Below are 21,152 nucleotides of genomic sequence, written 5' to 3'. Positions count from 1 at the left end.
TGTCAGACTGTTTGATATTCATCTGCCTGCCTGCCGTCTAATCTGCTTGTACACCTGTCAGTCCACCACCGTGCTTTTAGGTCTACATGTCCATTTGGTTCAAAAGTATCAGTCTACAAAATCCAGAATGAACACTGCTAAGTGCCAAAAGCAGGTAAAAAATCTGTTCAGGGAGTAAATCTCAATAGGCTACCCTCCTGCCTGCCAGATAAATGTTTTTACCCAAATTGTAATGTAATAAAAGCTACGCTAAGAGCACAGTTCTGCCTTATTTTGAAGTCATTTACTGACACTGTTTTCATCCTCATTTTTCATTTTTTCCCTGTTTTGTTTTTTTTGACATCTTTTAGTGGCCAGAGCTGCTGACCACTGGAAAGAAAACTATTAAATTCTTCTCAACAAAGTTACACAGTGTGATTAGTATTCACAGCTTAAAGCAACATACCATACAATTTCATCTTTATTTATAGAGAACTTTAAAACAACCACAGCTGACACAAAGTGCTGTACACTGGAACTAAATAATAAAAATGCATAAGCTATAGATAAAACCAAATAAAAACAGTCAAATATCTAAAAGAAAGACTAAAACTAGCTGGGGTCGAAACATAAAAACAGATGATATCAAATACCAGAAGCAGTGATAGGAATTCCCTGTTATTTGTTTACACCCTGTCCTCATATGTCCCTATCAGCCGTGATGTATGTGTACCCGGGAGTAATTACCAACTTTATGGCCCACTGAGCATTTGCCTTAAATGCCTTACCTTAGAATCCCTGATGATGAAAGGTGTGTGTCCAGACTTCTAGTGTGCGGGCTCTGCCTCTCCATGCTGACTCACTTTACACTTCTATGCTGTGCATATACAGTAACCCCTCTGCTGAGCCTCAGCATAGGGTCTCATAAGGCTGTGGGTTCTGCTTGGCTGCATGCATGGAGCCAGAGATTCAGGCAACATGATGAGCAGGCAGACAGAGCAAAGAGTTAGCTGACAGAAAGGCGATTTCACCTGTAGAAACAGAGTCTAATGGGGTTGAAATGGTGAAAGATGGCCACAACCCGACATGCCGACATAATGTAGACTTCTCAAAAACCCAGGAACAAGTACAAAAAAAGACACAGTCATTTCCTTTGCGAGTGTGTGATCCAGCTCTGTCCATTGTCCTCTTATCACTTCACTCCTCTGCTTTAGAGATCCAACATCAAGGCTGATTTTTTTTTTAAAATCTCTCAACTTCTGCTCATTTTATCAACCTCTGACTGCATTTGGGTGGGTGGGTGGCTGGAAGGGAGCAAGGGGGAGGTTGTCCATGAATTCTGGACTCTTGATTGCATACTCTGGCTGGGGGAGCTGTATAAAGATGCTTTTCAAATGGCAAAAATCTTAAATTCTGTTGTTGTCAGTTCAGCCACCAGAGGTCAGTCTCACATTCTCACCTAGTCCAAAGAGCGCTTGTCAGAGCAATGCCAGGACTAAACTGTGCAGAGAGACACTATTTGTTTTTGTTATTATTATTATTTTTATATATATATATAAATGCCATCTATCTGTGCATTATGTATTTTCTATGCCTTTCTCTCCCTTCAAAAGACACTGCCCCATCCATGTCTTTTGTTCCTCGCCATCCAGCAGAGCACTTGCTGTTTGCAGCAGCTTGTGGGTAGTTTAACTAAATTCATAACCTTTTTTTGGACTTTTTTGCTGTTTAGTGTGTGAGCACTCTTGCTTAGTGCTCACACACTAAACATCGTCATGGATTAACAGTAGCTTGATTATAGTATGACCACCTAAAAGTAACTTAAAACTTTGCAGGGAATAGCATATGATCACCATACGACCAATAGGTGTGGGAAACATTTTAAGAACACAAACAAAACAAGTGTCTTGTGTCATATACTCCCACCATGTTATCTAATATCTATAATGATCATGTCAGTAGTATGGACCCAAATGCAGGAGGCGAAATCGCTTAAACAAAAGCAACCTTCAGTCGCTTATAAGCCCTAAATAAGCAAAGATCCAAAAAACACAAGGGTGTAAAAAGGGCGTCAAAAGGAACACCTCTTAGCAGCACACAAGGGAGTGCACGCAGACACTTTGACAAAGAATAAAGGGGAAGATGGGGCTATTTATACAACAAGGGCTGATTTGAAACAAGAAACATGAGTGGGGCGAGGCACGGGTGAAAACAAAGGAGGGACTAAAACTAATGCAAGGCATGAAAGAAAACCGAGCTTCAAAGTAAAACAGGAAATAACTAAAAACCCCATTCTAGGCATGGTAACAGAGCCAGGAAAAAGAGCCACTAACAGACAGAGAAGACAATGGGAGCCACCAAATTTACCACTAATAAAAATCAAGACGAGAACCAAAACATGAACCAAAACAGCCATTGCTAGAATAACCATACAGTAAAATCAGGAATCAAAGACTCAGTTATATCACAAGAAAAAAGCTCACAATCTGCTAGAATAAATATCAAAATAGGAATCACAAATATGACTAAAAATCCAAAACCCCAATTAACAGAACCCAAGACTTGTAACATTTTTTAAAATACAGTCACCGGCCACTTCTTATATACAGCTTGTTTGTAGGGGTTGAGCCCTGTTTTGCTTCAGAACTGCCTTATTTCTTCATGGCACAGATTCAACAAGGTGCCGGAAACATTCCTCAGAGATTTTGTAACATATTGACATGATAGCATTACATAGTTGCTGCAGATTTGGCAACTGTACTTTGAGAATGTAAATCTCTCATTAGACTCAAATCTGGTGACCTTGTCTAAAAGAGCCATTTCAGTGTATTGAGCTCATTCAAGGATTCGAGGAGCTTTATTGTCATTCGCATCACATGTTTACATGAGGTGGAACGAAATGATGTACACACGGTCCCAGAGGGAAAAGAAACAGAATAACGAAGAAACAGAACTTTTAAAAAGTGATAAAAAATAGTTATTTTTAAATGGATGGTCATGATTAGCAACAATGCTCAGGTGGGATGTGGTATTTAAATTCTTCAAATGTACTAAGGGCCCATAGTATGCCAAAAAAGCCCCCACATAGTTACACCACCACTGCCAGCCTGAATTGTTGATAAAAGCCAGAATCCATGCGTCCAGGGTCCTTGCAACCAGGCAACATTTTTTCAATCTTCTGTTGCTGAATTTTAGTGAGTCAGTACAAATTGTAGCCTCAGTTTCCTGGTTTAGCTGGCAGAAGTGGCATGCAATGTGTTCTACTTATGTAGCCCATCTGCTTCAAGATTCAACATGCTGTGCACTCAATGCTCTTGTGCATATCTTGGTTGTAATAAGTAGTTATCTGAGTTATTATCTTATCAGCTCGAAGCAGTCTTTCCATCCTCCTCTGACCTCTAGCATCAACAAGGATGCCAAGAGAACTGTCACCCACTGGATATTTCTTTTTCAGACCATTCTGTAAACCATAGAAATGGTTGTGCAGGAAAAATCCCAGTAGATCCGCAGTTTCTGAAATAGTCAGATTAAAAGTCACCTTTCTTCCCCTTTTAGATGCTCGGTTTGAACTTCAGCAGATTGTCCTGATCTTGTCTACATGCCTAAGCGGATTGAGTCACTGCCACATGGATGATAGACATTTGCATTGATGAGCAGCTAAGCAGGTATACCTGGTAAATGAATTTCTGAGGGCATCTCAGCATTTAGATAGTAGCAAGAAAACACTTAATCTATGTTCATATTATTAAGAGATCTTTGGCAAAAATCTTCTCTCCTGTAACTCTACACTACTAAATGGCGAGTTGACAATGGCAGCATCTTCTCCACCACGTGATGAGTGACAAGGATCTCAATTGCCCTCAAAGTAACAGCATTAGCTTTCTAAAAGGGAGCTGTTATACTCAATGGGCCTCTCTGCTTGTGTTGTGAAGCTGTACTTAGTTTACTGGTGCTTCTTAAAAATTAGAAATGGTTCTCTTTCAGCTCTCTCAGCTGGCAGACACTTGTCACCTCGAGATAATTTACATTTCACTGTAAAGTTTCCACTCAAAAACTCTAAAATGAAGCTAATACTTCAACTACATAAATGCTTTTATCTGTCCCATATCACTGGCTGAAGTACACATGTGCGCTGACACAAGAGCAAAATTGGATATCTTCTGCTTATATGGCACTATCTGCCACAAAAGAGACAGGAAAATGGGGGCAAATATTAACAGTAACAGATTTCTTTTTTGAAAAAGTATAAAACTGCTCACTTGAATTGTAAAACTATTGTGTTAGTCGTTACGACGAAAAGGTAATTTAAGTACTCTGCTAGTCTCTGCAGCAAAAGGTGTACTACTCAAGCTGGGACACAGTGGGAGGGATGTGAAAGGAAGAAGCAGCATATGAGAGAGGAGTGAAGCTGAGGATATCGTTTTTCCTCACACATATATACTCAGTGACACTAGAGCAAAAACTGACTCACATAAACACACAGCTTGATAAGGCTTAATGGGGACTGAGCTGTAATAGCCACACACCGGACCCTATCTCCTGAGGTGTGAAGACACTTCTGACTCACACATTTAAAAAAAAAAAAAACCAAAAAGCTCTTTGTTAAGAGCCCACACAGTTATTTTTTCACAAGTGCAAATACACTGTAACACACACACACACACACACATCCTTGCTGTGTTTGTGTTTACATACTAGGTGCTTATACAGACATTACAAACATTTATGTACAAATCAGTTTACACACACACACACACACACACACACACACACACACGCTTTTGATTTGGGCAGTGGTGATAGAGCCCTGGACCTGCCTCTATTTTCCAGTTAGTCATGCATGACAACACTGCACAGACATGGAAGAAAACAGAGGCGAGAAGGACAGGGAAGGTAAAAGCTGAATAAAATGAGATGGATGGAGATGGGATTAAATCTTACGGGAAAACTAAAACAGAAAGACATAGCGGTGTGTCAAGGACCTTGAAAATCAAAATCAAAATGTCGATTACAGTATACAAATGGTGAAGTAAAACAGTGGAATAAATGTAGCAGAATCACAGGGACGGCTAACAGCAGTGCAACAAAGTAAGTGAATGTAGAAGAGGAGGACAGAGGAAGATGGCAGGGATGAGGGATGAGAAGAGAACCATAGGGAACGTTGCAGAGGAGGGTGTTTTTGGCTTGGCTCGTTGTTCAGGCAAAACGCGGGAGACCAGCCAGAATACGTAGACAAAGGAGGAAGAAGAAGAAGGGAGAGAGACAACAGGAGAGAATGAGAGAAGGTCACGCAGACTGAGCAACCACACAGGCTTAGCAGAGACTCAGCATTATCGTTTGACAAGGTGGGAAGAAATCAGAATGCAAGTACTGTGAAATAAATCCTGTTACCTACATTTTTTTCAGCATTTGATCATTATTGCCAATTCACTTAAATTTTATATACCATAATGACCTTTAAAGGCATGTCACCATATTGAAGTTGCTTTTATAAGAGTGTGTATTTCATTTGTAATGCCACACATAAATACAAGATGAGAGGCATCCGAGACTAAACGTGTATATAAAGTGATAATGCATAAGGTATAATGCAGCGTGAACAGAGAAGAACCAGCAGTGATGAGAATCAGGCCAAAGAGGAGAGTAAAAAATAGCACTTAGATTTACATGCCTGAAGATGCAGGCAGGAGTTTGAAAACAAAGTGCAGACTGGGGGGATTTTTGGAGAGGAAGAGGAAAAAACAAAGGAACCATGAAAGAAGGTCTGAGGTGATGTATGGGAGTGGAGGGGTAGAGAGGAGAGAGGGATCTTTGTGGAAGAAAGGGGATGTGTGTATAGTAGATAAGAGGTTGTGTGAGAGACGTCAGAGTCAAAGTGAGAGCAAAAGGGAGAATTTATTAGCTCTGAAGGCGAGGCAGATGTGTCATGTTCAGCCTTTACCAGTCAAGCACATCTGAATGTCAAAATAAGAAGGGGAGACACAATTATAATTAAGGCGAGCCCGACAGAAAGAAGAGAGGCACAAAAGTAACAGAGAAAGAATTCATTCATGTGCTGTGACCAGTAAGGGATTTGAAATGTCAGTGGCAATGCTTTAGACTTTCTGGCAGTATTCAGTGTTTTTCAGTAACGTCTTCCATTATCATGACAAATTATGTCAAGCATTCAATTTCCCTCTGGTGAGATTTAGTCCATCTGAAATTTTGCTGTCTGACAATAATTGTTTGCAATGAAATTCATTTAATTTCAGCTACATTAAGAAGCTTCATTTCATTAGGCTAACGCTCCAGTATAATTTCCAGACATTTGCTATTGATTTTTAAAGAAGAAGCCCTTTTGAATGATGATGTTTCAGGCTGATTTTTTTAAACAAAGGATGTAATGATAGCAGAAATTGAATGGCCTATATCAATACCAGTAAATACTTGATTCTTTGTTATGACTTTTAAACCCCTAATTTAAAACAACACAACCAAAAGGATTATTTCACATACTTGTACATGTAGGGTTTATACCTTACTACATAAAGTGCTTTGAGGTGACTGATGTTGTGATTTGGTGCATTATAAAAAATATTCAATTGAATTTGAACAGAAAATTGGACATAAACTCATTGATTTTAAAATAATTTTAAATCAGGTTGTTTATTTAAAATATTAACATTATATTTTATTTAGAAAACACAGACTAAAATGCTGGGATGGTTGCTGAGTAGCCTCCTAATGTTACAGTAGGATTTAACATTGGTACTATTATTAGTACAAAGTACTTCCTTTCTCAACTCCACTACTGATTTTTTTGATCAGTGAGTTGTGTAGGTGCTGTCGTGGCAGTTGCATTGGTCTCCATCTTCATTCTGTAGCTTTTGTTGTGCTGGTGGGTTCTCTTCTTCGTCAACAAGGACACATATTTTAATATATACAAATGTCCATACTGACTATGCTACTTAAACAAAAAGAAAGTACTGACCAACAAAAATGGCAGGCTATTTTTTCTTATGAAGGTAATTAATTTGCTAGAGTTGTGATCATAATAAATAAAATTCTTTCTCCTAGACCTTTGTCTAATACACACTTCTATAACATGTGGAGAAACTCAAAGCTTGCCTTCTTTGCTAAGCTATGACGAGATATTTGCAGCTTCAGGGAAAGAATTAACAAACGACCAGTTCACATTTTTACTGGTAAATGAAAAGTGCAAAGAAAGAACGTAACCGATATCACACATTTTCATAACCAAACAGTGCCAATGCTTATGAAATAGTATAAACCGTACACTGACACAGCGGCAGAAAAACAGACAGACAGTGAGGGAACAAGCAAATTAAAAAAGTTGATCTTGTGCTTGATTCACTAGCAAAAGCCTCTTAATTGCTCATCTTGTGGTCTTGTATTCCCTGCTTAATAAGATTTCTATCACAGCTTGCCTGAAGATACACACCAGCACATCCCTGTTTTGCGTTGCTCACTTTCTGCCTCATTTTGTATCTCACTGTCTGTCACACCAGTGTGAACACACTCATAAACAGACACACAGATTCAGTCTGTGTTTTTGTTTTTGTTCACTTCCCCATGCTTTTTTCCCCACTGCTTTGTTGTTTGTGTATCAGAAACAGCAACAAGCACACGTACACACATGCAGGAATCTCTTAGGAGTGGCATTCGTTCAGTCATTAAAACCTGAGGTGGGAAGTGTCCCACCCTTTTGTCACCATAGTGACAGCTCTTTTGGTGTAATAGGTAGAAAGTTAAACAGAATTTTCTATTTAAAGATGTTTAATCTGTATTTGTCTGAGCACTTATCTGTTTGCAGAACAAGAGAGGATAGGAGAGAAGAAGAGAGGAGAACTGAGGAGGGGAAAGAAGAGGAGAACTGAGGAGAGTAGAGGAGTAGTGATTGGGAAGGAGAATTTAATATATTACTAATGACTGAAGGGCAGACAGAGAGAGAGAGTCAGAAAGATTCAGAGACACAGAAAGGGGAACAGTTGGCTACATTTACATTTATTCATTTGGCCAGTGAAAGTATTGCTGCAGGTTAAACAACGATGAGAAATACACGAGGAGAAAAATATTGAAAAAAGAAACGTATACATCAAAAGAATAGATTGAGTGACAGAAATAGCTAAAAGCTGTAGGGATGAAAGATGGAAATAGCGAGTGGGAGGGAGAGAGGACGATGTGGAGAAAGATATAAAAGCAATGGCAATGGCAATATAATGAGAAAATAGGGGAGAGTGATAGAGCAGCTAAACAAGAGACAAAGATGATAGCAGGAGAGGAGGAGCAAAGACAACGAGAGTTCCAAGCATAACGCAAGAGAGACAGAGAGAGAGACTGAGAGCATGTCTCTGGGGCAGAGAGGTTGATTTGGGCCTGCTGGTGATTGGGTTTGGGGCTGCTCCTGCAGAGCCGAGGTGACTCACCAGTCTCCCACACACATATCCAGGCAGCATGAGTGTGGTAAGGAGGGAGAGAGAAAGAGCGAGATTGTGTGTGTGTGTGTGTGTGTGTGTGTGTGTGTGTGTGTGTGTGTGTGTGTGTGTGTGTGTGTGTACTTTCACTGCTGATGTTGTGGGGACATAAATCTGATTACATAGTCACACTGCGGCAAATGAGCGTCTTTCTGGGGACAAAAACTCCCGAATTTTTAGATTGAAGACTTAATTTAAGGTTAGAGCACCTCTCCAGGATATGAATGAGGTTAAATGTTAATGTAATGTCTTTTAAAGTGATGGATACAAGTCAGAGAAGAGTGTTGGCTTGATGGAAACACTGTTGTGTGTGAGTATCTGTACATGTGTGGTGTAGTCGTCATGCTGCATGCAGCCTACAGGGAGCTGCCACTCTTAATAACAGATAATAACACACAATTCATAGCCGTTTCAAGATGCCAACTGTCCCTGCTGATTCACTGCCTATTGTACAACCCTATTGTAAAACACACGCACACACACACACACATACAGACACACTGGTTTGAAATGAAATAATCTGATTCTTAGGTTGCTAAAAAATGTTCCATTATCCAGAGCACCAAGCATCTCATCCATCTCCGTAACAGGGTATTAAATAATACACACATGACCGGAACCTTAGCTGACATTAGCGAAACACAAATTCAAATTTATCAGTCCCGTTGATCTCCAAGGATACATTTAAATTCTCCATAATTGCACTTTCTCCCTGAGAGGCATCTCACACAGATTTGAGTGAATTAAATAAGCTGAAAACAAAGCAAGCAAAACAAATGAGGATGCACAGCGACACTGGCTGCCCATGCATCAGTATAATCCAGTATAAAAGAAATGCAGCTCGCTTAAATACTCTACATGTGACTCCATGTTCAATTCACATAAGGGTTGATAGAAGTGAGGGGCATGTATGTAGCCTTATATTTTTACATAGTTGACATGACAAGAAGGGGTTCACTTTCACTGACACTGTCCACTTGTAAATATCACCCACATTTTTGGATGTTATGTTAAACTCACAATCTGCCTAGGCAAACAGATGGACATGGAATATAAATAGTCTACTGTGTAACGAGTGCTAGATTTTAATTGTGTGTGTGTTCCTGTGAATGTCTGGTATAATGGGGCCTTAATGTTAGCTGGAACAATGCCCTTCATCATTATCTGTACTTGAATTTTAGGGACATGAAAATCTAAATCGAGTGAGCATTTCACAGTGCCAGAAAGGAGACCTGGAAGAATAATTGGAAGAATAATTTGATTTCAAAGATAATTGGGATACAATATGATCTAGAGAAGATAATTGTCCTCCTTTTTGTTTTCTTTCAAATTTCAAAGACAGGAAAGTCTGTGTGTGTGTGTGTGTGTGTTTTTTAATCTTGAAAGAGAGGCTTCAGATAAGTGACAAGCCATTATTAAAAGAGAGAAGGATCAAAATAACAGGTTTTCAAGGGAAGTCCACCAAAATCACCTTCCTCTCCTCTCCTGATTGCACGATTGGCTTCTGGATGTGTGTGACGTGAATAGTGAGTGAGGAGATGATACTGTTGAAAAGAGCCTTCCCCTCAGAGCAATTGCCTGTCTGATGCCTGGAGCCTCTATCGTAACAACACAAAGAAGAAAACCACCTAAGAACTGCTGTAAATGCTTTTCAATGTGTTTCTCTTTACAGACACCTTCAGTCATTGATGCCACTGCAATATGTTGATGCTTATGCCAGTAATTTGTACCCCTCTGTACGATGCACATTTTCCCAAGTACTTATTAAGTATCCTGATGAGATGGGGGCAGATATTTGCATGCTTCCACGTTGTTCCTGATATGTATATTTACATTGAGAGTACAGAGGAAATTGCTTACTTGATGCATAGTGATATGTTCCTGAACCTGTTAAAATTTCCATTTGCTTGAATCATGACAACTCTAAAGTGCCTCATGTAGCTTACTAAAAAGGGTATAATGTTAAATAAATGAGCCATAACAATAACACAGAAAATTGTCAGCAAACTGTAGCTTTAGGGTTTGTGATGAGTGCTCCGTGATAAACAGATGCATACATCAAAAGATCGGTACATGGCTATGACATCAGCATAACAGTGAAAATGAGCATTTATAACACTGAGTCAGACGGTTGATATATAAAATAAATAGGAAGGGGTTAACCCTGGGTACACTCTTGGCCACAATTTTTTGTTCTTAGCTGTCAAGAGTAGCAGGTGGTGTGGTCTGATTCAAGGTTTGACGTGTTGTGTGCTCAGAGACCCTCTTCTGCATACCTTGGTATGCAGAGTGGTTATCTGAGTTATTGTTGCCCTCCTATCAGGTCGAAGCAGTCTGGTGATTCTCCTCCAACCTCTGACATCAACAAAGCATTTTAACCCAAAGCTTTACTGCTCACTGGATATTTACTCTTTTTTTTTTGGATCATTCATGGTAAAGCCTAGAGATGGTTTTGTGGAAAAATCACAGTAGATCAGCAGTTTCTGAAATACTCACAGCAGCCATTCAGACACCAATAACCATGCCACATTCAACGTCACTTAAATCACTTTTCTTCCCATCATTCCCATGCCCAGTTTGAACCTAAATATGGCATCTTGACCATGTCTACATGCCTAAATGCATTAAGCTGTTGCCATGTGGTTAGCTGCTCATATATACACTATTCAGCTATCATCAGAGCAGCACAAAACAATAGTGACTGCATGCCAATATTTAGAGGCCAGCATGAAAAAACGAGTCATTAAAGAGGAGCATTTCTAATCAGCAGCAACAATGTGCAAGGTTGATCGACGCAAAACATGATGCAACAATGAGACTGTAACAGTTTCTCGTAGTATTTAAGTAATTCCAGAATGGTTTTCAGGTTATTTTTGCGCACTGGTTAATGTTTTCTGGAAGTAAGTATGGAGGGCAATGATAGAAGATATTCTTAGATATCTTCTATCTGAGTTTAAGAGATAGAGCACACAGACAAATTCACTGATCTGGTGTTGAAGGTTAAAGAGTATGTTTGGCTTTCTTCTTGAAAGGTTATTCCTGAGGTACCCAAAGGAGTCTGTTTTTTACGTGTGATAGAGAGGAGGAAAAAGTCTGTCTGTGTGTGTTTCTGTCTGCTTCTATCTTGGTATGCATGCGAGTGTCTTGTTTGCCACCAGCAGGTGCCATCACCTACCTTTCTGTGTGCCAATGAAACACTGTCTCTTTGAAAGAAGATAATTTGGATGACACCCATAGCTCTCAACCAGGAACCTACAGATCTTCTATTCCACAGCTTCCTCCCACCACCAACCCCTCCAGCAATCCAACCAGGCGTCTCCCTCCTTCCCACTGAGCCCCCCTCTGCCATCTCAAGCCCATGCATACCACTCGTGGAATATTTAACAGCAGACATGTTCATGAATGTCAATGTTCAGAGATCTCACAGCTTTGTGCTTTTTTTTTTTTTTTTTTTTTTACACCTTGTTTTCCTTTCTCAGCCCTCTGGCCCTTAAACACATATTGGGTCAGTGTGAGAGAATGATCCTCCAGGCAGAACTGAGAGTTTGAGTGTGGATCTCAGTAGAAACAGCAAAGCACTATACGCTTTAAATGAAACATTAGCCATGCTTCAGTTATCATACTTAAATGTCAGAGGTAGAGTCAAGTGGAGTTAAGAATTATACATCAACCACAAGAGTGAGAAGTATAATTCAGTATGACATTTAACGTGAAAAAACTTATTTCACTTCCATTATTCCTAAAAACGTTGAATGCATTTGAGTTTAAATGTTTTCTTTCTAGATATAACCTTGACACCCCCGAAAGGATCACATGCACATTCATCTTAAATCTTTTTTTTTTTATATTAAGTGCAGCGACGTTTCTATTTTGAATAAAGGTCGATGAAGGACTAGGCTGAGAATTTAATGAACAGAGATTTATAAACCAATCTTTCAAACTGTGGAGCTGAACTTTTCCCTGCTTTTTCGATGTGTTGCTTTGTGTGGTACATACAGTGCTATATGGTTGTATTTATAGATAAGTGTGTTTGTGTGTGTTTGTGTGTGTGAGAGAGATCTAAATGGGGTAGCAATGTGTTCAAATTGGACATGACTCACCAGGTATTTCATCAGTGCCACCTCACAAATCCCACAACATTAAAATGCATTTCATGTGTTTGCATGTGTGTGACTGAAACAGCAATTAGCTGGTAACGCGTTGGGCTTTGTATGTGTAGTCACTGGCATGTGCTGATTTCCTGACTGCTACAACATCTCTCTCTGTTCCTGCAGGGTAGAGGAGAGTTTCAAGACTCTTTTCTGGTCAATCTTCGGGCTGTCTGAAGTGATTTCGGTGGTGCTGAAGTATGACCATAAGTTCATAGAGAACATTGGCTACGTGCTGTACGGAGTCTATAATGTCACTATGGTGGTAGTTCTTCTCAACATGCTCATTGCCATGATCAACAGCTCTTACCAGGAGATAGAGGTACAAAAACAGGATAGTTGATCAATGGAAAAAGGGTGTAATATTGTAAACAAGTCAATAAGGTTCATTTGTATGAGTGTCTGATTGTGCCTGCAGGAGAATTGCACCATTACTTAAAAAAACAAAGAGATCAATACAGTGGCAACAAGTAAAAACATCAAACGCATAATAAAATGAGTATCCCAGAAAAACCCAAAAGGTTTTAAAATAATTTTTACATTTCTGATTTTTGTCACGCTTGTTCTAAAAATGAATACTTACTTTCTTACCTGAGATATTTAAGATGAAAAAAATCATTCTTCACCTTCAATAAACATTAAGCAATAATTTTGAGTGAAATGCAACTGGAATATATGAAATCAAAGTTTTATTTATTCAAATAATCATCATTCAGACAATTTGGGTTGTCTTTTTACAGTTAAACATTTCATCTGTTCTTGGAGAAAAAAGATTATTGGAATCCACTCGGATGCTTCATAACTTAAAGCCTTGTCGGAAGTTCTAGGATAGGATAGGATAGGATAGGATAGGATAGGATAGGATAGGTTCTAGGATTATTATTCATCTGTTTATTGCTAAACTTAGTCTCCTTTTGAGCATTTGGTCTTTTTGATGTTCCCTGCCTTTACTGTAGACCAGCTTGTTGCATGTGTTCGCACTTCAGTTTATACCCTTTATTTTTTTTACACTGCAGTGTTGAAGTGACACACATGCTACAAAGCAAGGTCATAGACATGAAAGGCACTTAGGAGTGAGTTAATAAAGATTCTTTCTAGCAAGGGTATGCAGTCAACTCTCTTTGCCTTCTCTTTTAAAACATCTCAACTGCAGATATTAATAAACACTAAGCCCTAGCCTTTCTTTTATTGCCGTCTTTCTTACCTGAGATAGTTAAGCTGAAAAAATCATTCTTCACCCTCAATAAACATTAAGCAATAATTTTGAGTGAAATGCAACTGGAATATATGAAATCAAAGTTTTATTTATTCAAATAATCATTAACAAAAATGTGCTTGGTATATATTCCCATCGAAAATATTTCATTTGACACATTACAAAAAAAATTAAATAACAGTTATGTAAGTTACATAGTTAAAGTCAACATTTTGGGCAAATTTGATATTTAGGGGTATAACCAAACAAATTTTGATATTTAAAGGTTTTAAAGGTTTCTAATAATTTGAGATACTGGATACCTGATTTCTTTCTGTCTGCCTCTGCAGGAGGATGCCGATGTGGAGTGGAAGTTTGCTCGAGCTAAGCTTTGGCTCTCCTACTTTGATGAGGGCCGCACCTTACCCGCCCCCTTTAACCTCGTTCCCAGCCCTAAGTCCTTCTATTACTTGGCCCTAAGGATCAAGTCCTGTCTGATTCACCTCTGCAAGGCCAACGGCCATCACCGTAATGAGGTGGAGATGGGCATGCTCAACTCCCAGACCAAGGTCAGTGTTTTTACTATATTTGATTATTTTACACATGTTTGGCAAACTGCTAATGACATTGTGATTCATGGTTAATTAATGATTTTCCAAACCTAGCTGCCAAAGCCATTTAATAATAGACTATTTCTTTTAAACTGATTGTTAGTGATATGTCTGTGAAGGTTCTCAGTCATCCAGGTCATCGTAGTCAAAGGAGCTTGCAAAGGATCATCAGGGGGTCCTTTTGTCCCTCTGTGGGGGGATACTCCCACTAGGTTTATATCTGGGACTCTCCACCATTTGATCGTAGAACTGAAGAAGCCTCTCGGATGAGAGGTGAAACGTCTTCAAGTAACTTAAAGAAGTCCAGACGCTTTTCTTTGCAAGCTCCTTTGATTGTTAGTGATACATTTTGTAAGCAACTTGTTTCAGTTTTTTTAACAACTGTAGTCAAGTTTTGGTTTGGTTTGGTTTCTAGCACTAAATTTAATATTTACTGCTACAAATGCAGTGCTTTTTTTATCCATTTTTCTGCTGACAGGATCCTTTCTGGCTAAAGCGCAATTGTTATTTTCCTACATGGAAGTAGTTAAACTGCTAAAAATCAATGAAGGGGCAATAAACGCTGATTACACCCACCACAATCCTCAGTGGAGTTGCCCATATGGGTCAGTTATTTGTATAATGATCATCAAATACTGAATCTTTAGCAACTGTAATTGGAGAATGCACACAGGCAAACCAGGAACCCCAGAGGAAATGTAGGATATTCCCACTGCAAGTCTAGAAATTACATCTAGTTCCGTTTCACACTTTGTTCCTCTTATGATTTGCGCTTCTAAATAAAAATCACTGCAATGACAAAAATGCCTCGTGTGACAAAAATATTATAGACCATTTAATGCGCAATCAGTCTTGGTGCTGGTGTTTTCTGCAGGCATTTCTGCTGCCTGATCCCTAAACTCAAATGGCTCACCTCAGCACCTCAGCTAGGCTATTAGGCAGGCTATTAGCTTTACCCGCGTCTGCTCAAATGCTCAGGCAGGACAAGATGGGTTACACCCCGGTGCTTCTGTGAGCGCCTAAAGTTTTCTGACAGTTTCACAGCCGAGCCGAGGAAGTACAGCAAGTGATCGATACACGAGCTTGCACCAGTCTACAGTACTGTGTAAAATGTCAGCTGAGATTAGGAAAAGGCAGCCTGCTCTTTCTGTGTCTGTATCTTCGTAGTGGATGGTGTATGTTTTGGTGCCGTTTAAGAAACGTGAAGCTAATCACTTTAGATTCAAAAAGCATATGCTCATAAATTGTGTGTACTTGTGTTCATTCGGTAAGTGTTTGTTTTGTGGTGGTGTTCATGTTCGTTCTTGTGCTCTTTGGTTAACTGCCTTTCACAGCAGTAGGGATAATTAATTTCAATATGAGGTAGCTGGAGGCAGCAAAAACCCACAAAGCAGGTTACTGCATGGGGACTAGATCACAGAAAACACACCAAAGAGATTTCAGCTCTGTCAGTTGGCCTTTGTAAAACCTCTGCATAAGATATGTGTTTCTCACACTCACTGAGTCTGAAACAATAGTAGATGTCTGGGTGTATGGTACAATAAAGAAATGATAAAAAAAATACATTAAAAAGATATTTATTTGCCTCACAATAGCGCGCAAAAATGCTATAATAATAATAATAATAATGGATTGGATTTATATAGCACTTTTCAAGGCACCCAAAGCGCTTTACAATACCACTATTCATTCACTCTCGCATTCATACACTGGTGGAGGCAAGCTACGGTTGTAGCCACAGCTGCCCTGGGGCAGACTGACAGAAGCGAGGCTGCCATTTCGCGCCATCGGCCCCTCTGGCCAACACCAGTAGGCAGTGTTGGGAAGGTTACTTTTAAAATGTATTCCACTACAGATTACAGAATACATGCCCCAAAATGTATTCTGTAACGTATTCCGTTACGTTACTCAATGACACTAACGTATTCTGAATACTTTGGATTACTTAATATATTATCGTGCTTTTTACAACAACGTGAATGTACTATTGCTGTGTGATTTATTACTATTACTGAAGGTCCGCGACTCCGAACTGTAGTAAAGGGACCTCTGACTAATACGGCGGGTCCGTAGCCGAAAAATAGCTTTACTTTGTTGTGTGGGTCAACTTTTCTTGACAGAGAGAGGCGTTGAAAGGCTGCTCCAACGGAACTTATTGTTTTCGGAGGAAAACACGAACACGGTGTACAGTCGAGTCTTAATAGCTTACTTACAACTGGGCTCGTCAGGCTCTCTTCTTGGCTGCAGTGGTTACCGTATTATTATATTTACATTAGGGTAGGGTAAAGTGTCTTGCCCAAGGACACAACGACCAGGACAGAGAGCCCAGGGATCGAACCGGCGACCTTCCGGTTACAGATACGCTTCCCAACCCCCAGAGCCACGGTTGCTGTTCCTCCAGTTCACAAGATGAACTTCCCTGCAAAAAAAAAAAAAACATAAAGTCACTGAGAGCTCAAACTGACAACTGAAGTACCAAGCTTTTCATCTTGATAAATGCTCTCTCATAACGAACATTAGCTAAGGGGTTCTTCTGGTTTGATTTTAAAGGGAACCCATTTTTATTAAGTTACAGTAGTTATTTGCATGGTCTTATTTTTATTCAAACAATTTGGGTTGTCTTTTTACAGTTAAACATTTCATCTGTTCTTGGAGAAAAAAGATTATTGGAATCCACTCGGATGCTTCATAACTTAAAGCCTTGTCGGAAGTTCTAGGATAGGATAGGATAGGTTATTCATCTGTTTATTGCTAAACTTAGTCTCCTTTTGAGCATTTGGTCTTTTTGATGTTTCCTGCTTTTACTGTAGACCAGCTTGTTGCATGTGTTCGCACTTCAGTTTATACCCTTTATTTTTTTTACACTGCAGTGTTGAAGTGACACACATGCTATAAAGCAAGGTCATAGACATGAAAGGCACTTAGGAGTGAGTTAATAAAGATTCTTTCTGGCAAGGTTATGCAGTCAACTCTCTTTGCCTTCTCTTTTAAAACATCTCAACTGCAGATATTAATAAACACTAAGCCCTAGCCTTTCTTTTATTGCCGTCTTGCCACTATGATGCCTCCGTTAACACCCTTTTCAAATGCTTCCGTCTGACATGATCCATAGAACCTGAAATATGACATTAACACTTGACTTCTTCTATCTGTTTCTTGCTCTTGTAGGATGAACGCTTCAAGTCTTATCCACGGCCTGGAGAAGAGTTCACCCAGAGAAAAGCTAGAAAACACCCCACCAGATACCAGGTAAGATGGAGACCGAACTGGATACAGAGAGCACAGGATGTGTGGAGTGATAAGGAGACAAGACTTAAAATTTTGATGGAGGCAAGAAAGGAATCAAATGGGAGACAAATAGACAGCATAAGGAATATGTAAGAGAATAGTATTAGATGGGAGGGCAAGGTTTGCTGCAGGGTGATGACAGTGAAGGAGAAAGGAGAGGGAAGCAATGAGGAAATTCTGACACAGAAGAAAGAAGAAAGAAGGTGTGAGGAAGACACAGATAAGGTAGAGATGGTGGAGAGGAAGAAATCTCTCAAGTTTCAATGGAAGGGCACTGACTGAAAGGAAGAGGTAAAAAGAGAAGAGAGAGAAACAGGGTAAGGCTGAAAATTCCTCTAATGAGCTGTTTGAAAGAGATCGAAGGTAGGCACTCAGTAAATGAGCTCAAAGTATAACACTGAGAAGGGGAAAGATGCTTTCCACCTTAGTCTGTTCTTCACCTCTCCCCTGAGGGAAATCTAGCTTCCTTGATAGGCTGACTCCACTTTTGTCTTAAGCCTCCTATTTTGTGTGTTTTTTACTAGACTACACTACACACACCCACACACAAAAGTGAGATGTCAATTGGTGTGGTGTGCATGTATGCTACATGTGGGGTGACCAGTACTGACCCATGTTCACAGTGCCTACATGCAGAAATTGACAGCTTGAAGCTTGGAAACAGTTGCAGCAGATCCCTGTTGGCCACAGATTTATTCTCAGTGTCTCACTTACTATCTCAAAGGCACAGTACTCACTCACTGTCCTCACAGCTTTGTGCTTATGTTTACACACAAGCGTGGATGAGTTTTGAAATATGCAATCAGAGAAGTTTACTGGGTAAATATAGCATCCGTCGTCACATCCCCTTGACACGTCCTCTTTGTCTAATCTTCTTTTTCTTCTCTTTCTCATAGAAGATCATGAAGCGCCTGATTAAGCGTTATGTGCTTAAGGCTCAAGTGGACAGAGAGAGTGATGAAGTTAATGAAGGTAAAAATTCCCTCTTCATTAAAGCCCACTTTCATTGTGTCATTATGTGCTTAAGGAACACTGGGTTCGGAAAGTTTTCAGACGCTTTCAACTTTTCTGCATATTGGTACAGTATGTATAAAAATGTCTTAATAGATTCAGTTCACTTAAAAAATATAAATGGAGTTGTAACACTTTAAAAAGACAGAGTAAAAATGCTTGTGCGTGTGTGTGTGTGTGTGTATAAATTAAAAAATAAAAGGTTAAAATATGCTTTTAACATAAGTATTCGGAGTGTGGAGAGGTTTGCACAAGGTTGGCATACCATTATTTTGGAAAATTTCCAACAAGGTTGGATGGGGGAGCCACTTTCAGGTGTCTCTGTACTCCTAAGTCTTTGTTGAACTAGAGCATCCCCACAGTATGATGCTCCCCCATCATGTTTGGCTGTAGGGATGGTATTAATGAGGGAACACTCAGTGCCTGGTTTCTTATACACACTCCACTGGGAATTTCAGCCAGTAGTTTAATCATCCTGTCATTAGACCAGAGGAGTTTGCTTTGCATGGTCAGAAATACATCCAGGTGCCTTTTGGCAAACTCCTCGCGGGCTGCTACGTGCCTTTTAGTGAGGAATGGCTTCTGTTTGGCCAATCTACAACAAAAGCCTAATTGGTGGCTGCTGCATTGAATTTGTCTTGTAAAGTTATCCCATCTTTGCAAAGGAGCTCTGGAACTCATTAATAGTGATCACCTGATTTCTGGTTACGTGTTGCATCGGGGCCCTTTCATCTCTCATTACTCTGTTTGGCTAAGTGGGCAGATCTAAAGAGACTGTTCATACGTTTTCAACTTTTCTCCATTAGAGAACAATGAACACTTTGAATGCTGCAGAAAATTTCTTGGATCCTCCCCCAATTGTTACTTTAGACAGGCTTTTGTGATGATTGTGCAGACAGTTCTGTGAACATAGTGGGTTGGCTTTCACTTTGACACACCATTAACTGTGAGACCTTATGTACTAATTATTTCAGGTGAATTAGGCGCAACTGTCTTCGTTTTAGTTGCAGCAACATTTGAAGCCTAAAAAAAAATTCAAAATTTAATATTCACCTCTTAGTTTTATTAGATTGAAAAATGGCTTTGTCACCGTGGAGTATTGTGTGTTTACTGAAGAAAGAAAAACGAGCCTAATAACTTTTTAGATGAAACTGAAGCTTTGAAAAGGTTTTTAAATTTTCTAAATGGACTGGGAGGGACAAGAGTTATGCGTTACTGCGTTTGAGACTGCACTGTGTGTACTTCAGTGTAAAATGATGTCATTGCTCACATGGATCAACAGTTTTTGTGTGATCCTGTAGGTTACTGCCTACCTGCATGCATGTCTTTGATCATTCGTACTAATGTGCCCTAATTCCTGTGCCATACCTCAGCTCTTCTTTTGTACCTGTGTCCGTGTGTGACTGTGTTGTAGGCGAGCTGAAGGAGATCAAGCAAGACATTTCCAGCCTCCGCTATGAACTCCTGGAGGAGAAGTCCCAGGCCGCAGGCGAGCTGGCTCTGCTTATCCAGCAACTTGGCGACAAGTTTGGCAAGAACACCATGAGACACTGACAGGACTTGCAAGAAGAGATGGGGAGAATGTGAGAAAGGGTGAAATCAGGAAGAGGTTGGGGGGGGGGGGGTTGGGAGCAGAAAGCTGGGTGAGCACAGGTATTTTTAAGGCCTTGATAGTACAAGAGGGAGAGAAAAGAGACAGGGGAAGTAGGATGTTTATGAGATAGACAGGATGAATGGAGGACAGTGGAAGAAAAACATGACATAAAGAAACTGGGCAGAGTGAAACAGCTGATTTAGTTATGCAAGGACACAATTAGGGAGGAATGTGAAAAGCAGATTGTGAACACAAGAGGGTCAGAGGTGAAGTAAAGCGAGTCAGAGGGGTTTTGTGCTGACAGTTCAATTCTAATTAAAGGCAAAGTCTTTCACGAGGCGCGAGAAAGAAGAGGAAGAAAGAGCCTCGCAGGCTGGGTGGGAGGCAGAGGGAGACGAATGAGGAGGAAAACACAACTTCCATGAGATATGACGAGGCACCACGGGGCATAAGACTGAGGCAGTAAAAGCCCCCACACCCACTGCCAAGATATATCAATGTATCACCAACTCGGAGAGGGAAACCCAGAAACGGGATGACACAGAGAGAGGGCTGGAGGGGGAGAGGAACAAGTGAGAAAAATATCTTTTAAAAAAAAAACCTGCCACTGTTATTTACACCGGAGAGGCTGGCATTGCTTCTGAGTCCTCACTTTGCTGGGGCAAGCATAGATGCCTGTGAGAATACTGCACACACCTTTATACAGCAGGCTGTCTAATTAATGCATATCCATTCATAGTGCACAACCTATGATCAGGACTCTATGGATTCAGGAAAAATGCACCTATTTAAAAGTCATTAAATAAACCACTGAAATATTAAACATTATCTTATTATCTTAATGTCATTTAG

The 21,152-nt window shown here is 39.9% G+C and overlaps 1 protein-coding gene across 2 annotated transcripts in view; it reads left to right on the top strand.

The window, feature by feature from the left end:
• Positions 1–20,310, top strand: part of trpc7b (transient receptor potential cation channel, subfamily C, member 7b) — a 54,701-nt gene extending 34,391 nt beyond the window's left edge. Inside the window, exons 8-12 of one of the 2 annotated variants that reach the window (XM_026194510.1) lie at positions 12,728–12,923; positions 14,147–14,365; positions 17,576–17,656; positions 18,595–18,667; positions 20,121–20,310. In XM_026194510.1, coding sequence (XP_026050295.1) covers positions 12,728–12,923; positions 14,147–14,365; positions 17,576–17,656; positions 18,595–18,667; positions 20,121–20,260 — 709 coding nt within the window. In that variant the 3' untranslated portion in view covers positions 20,261–20,310. Of the gene's footprint in view, positions 1–12,727; positions 12,924–14,146; positions 14,366–17,575; positions 17,657–18,591; positions 18,668–20,120 lie in introns of both variants that reach the window. The other variant, XM_026194502.1, reaches the window with a different exon arrangement.
• The last annotated feature ends 842 nt before the right edge of the window (positions 20,311–21,152 follow it).

This window comes from Astatotilapia calliptera, chromosome 2, assembly GCF_900246225.1.
Source record: "Astatotilapia calliptera chromosome 2, fAstCal1.2, whole genome shotgun sequence".
In the NCBI taxonomy this organism is placed as follows: Eukaryota; Metazoa; Chordata; class Actinopteri; order Cichliformes; family Cichlidae; genus Astatotilapia; species Astatotilapia calliptera.
Note: the sequence above shows the minus strand (reverse complement) of the source record. Positions and strands in the feature narration are given on the sequence as shown.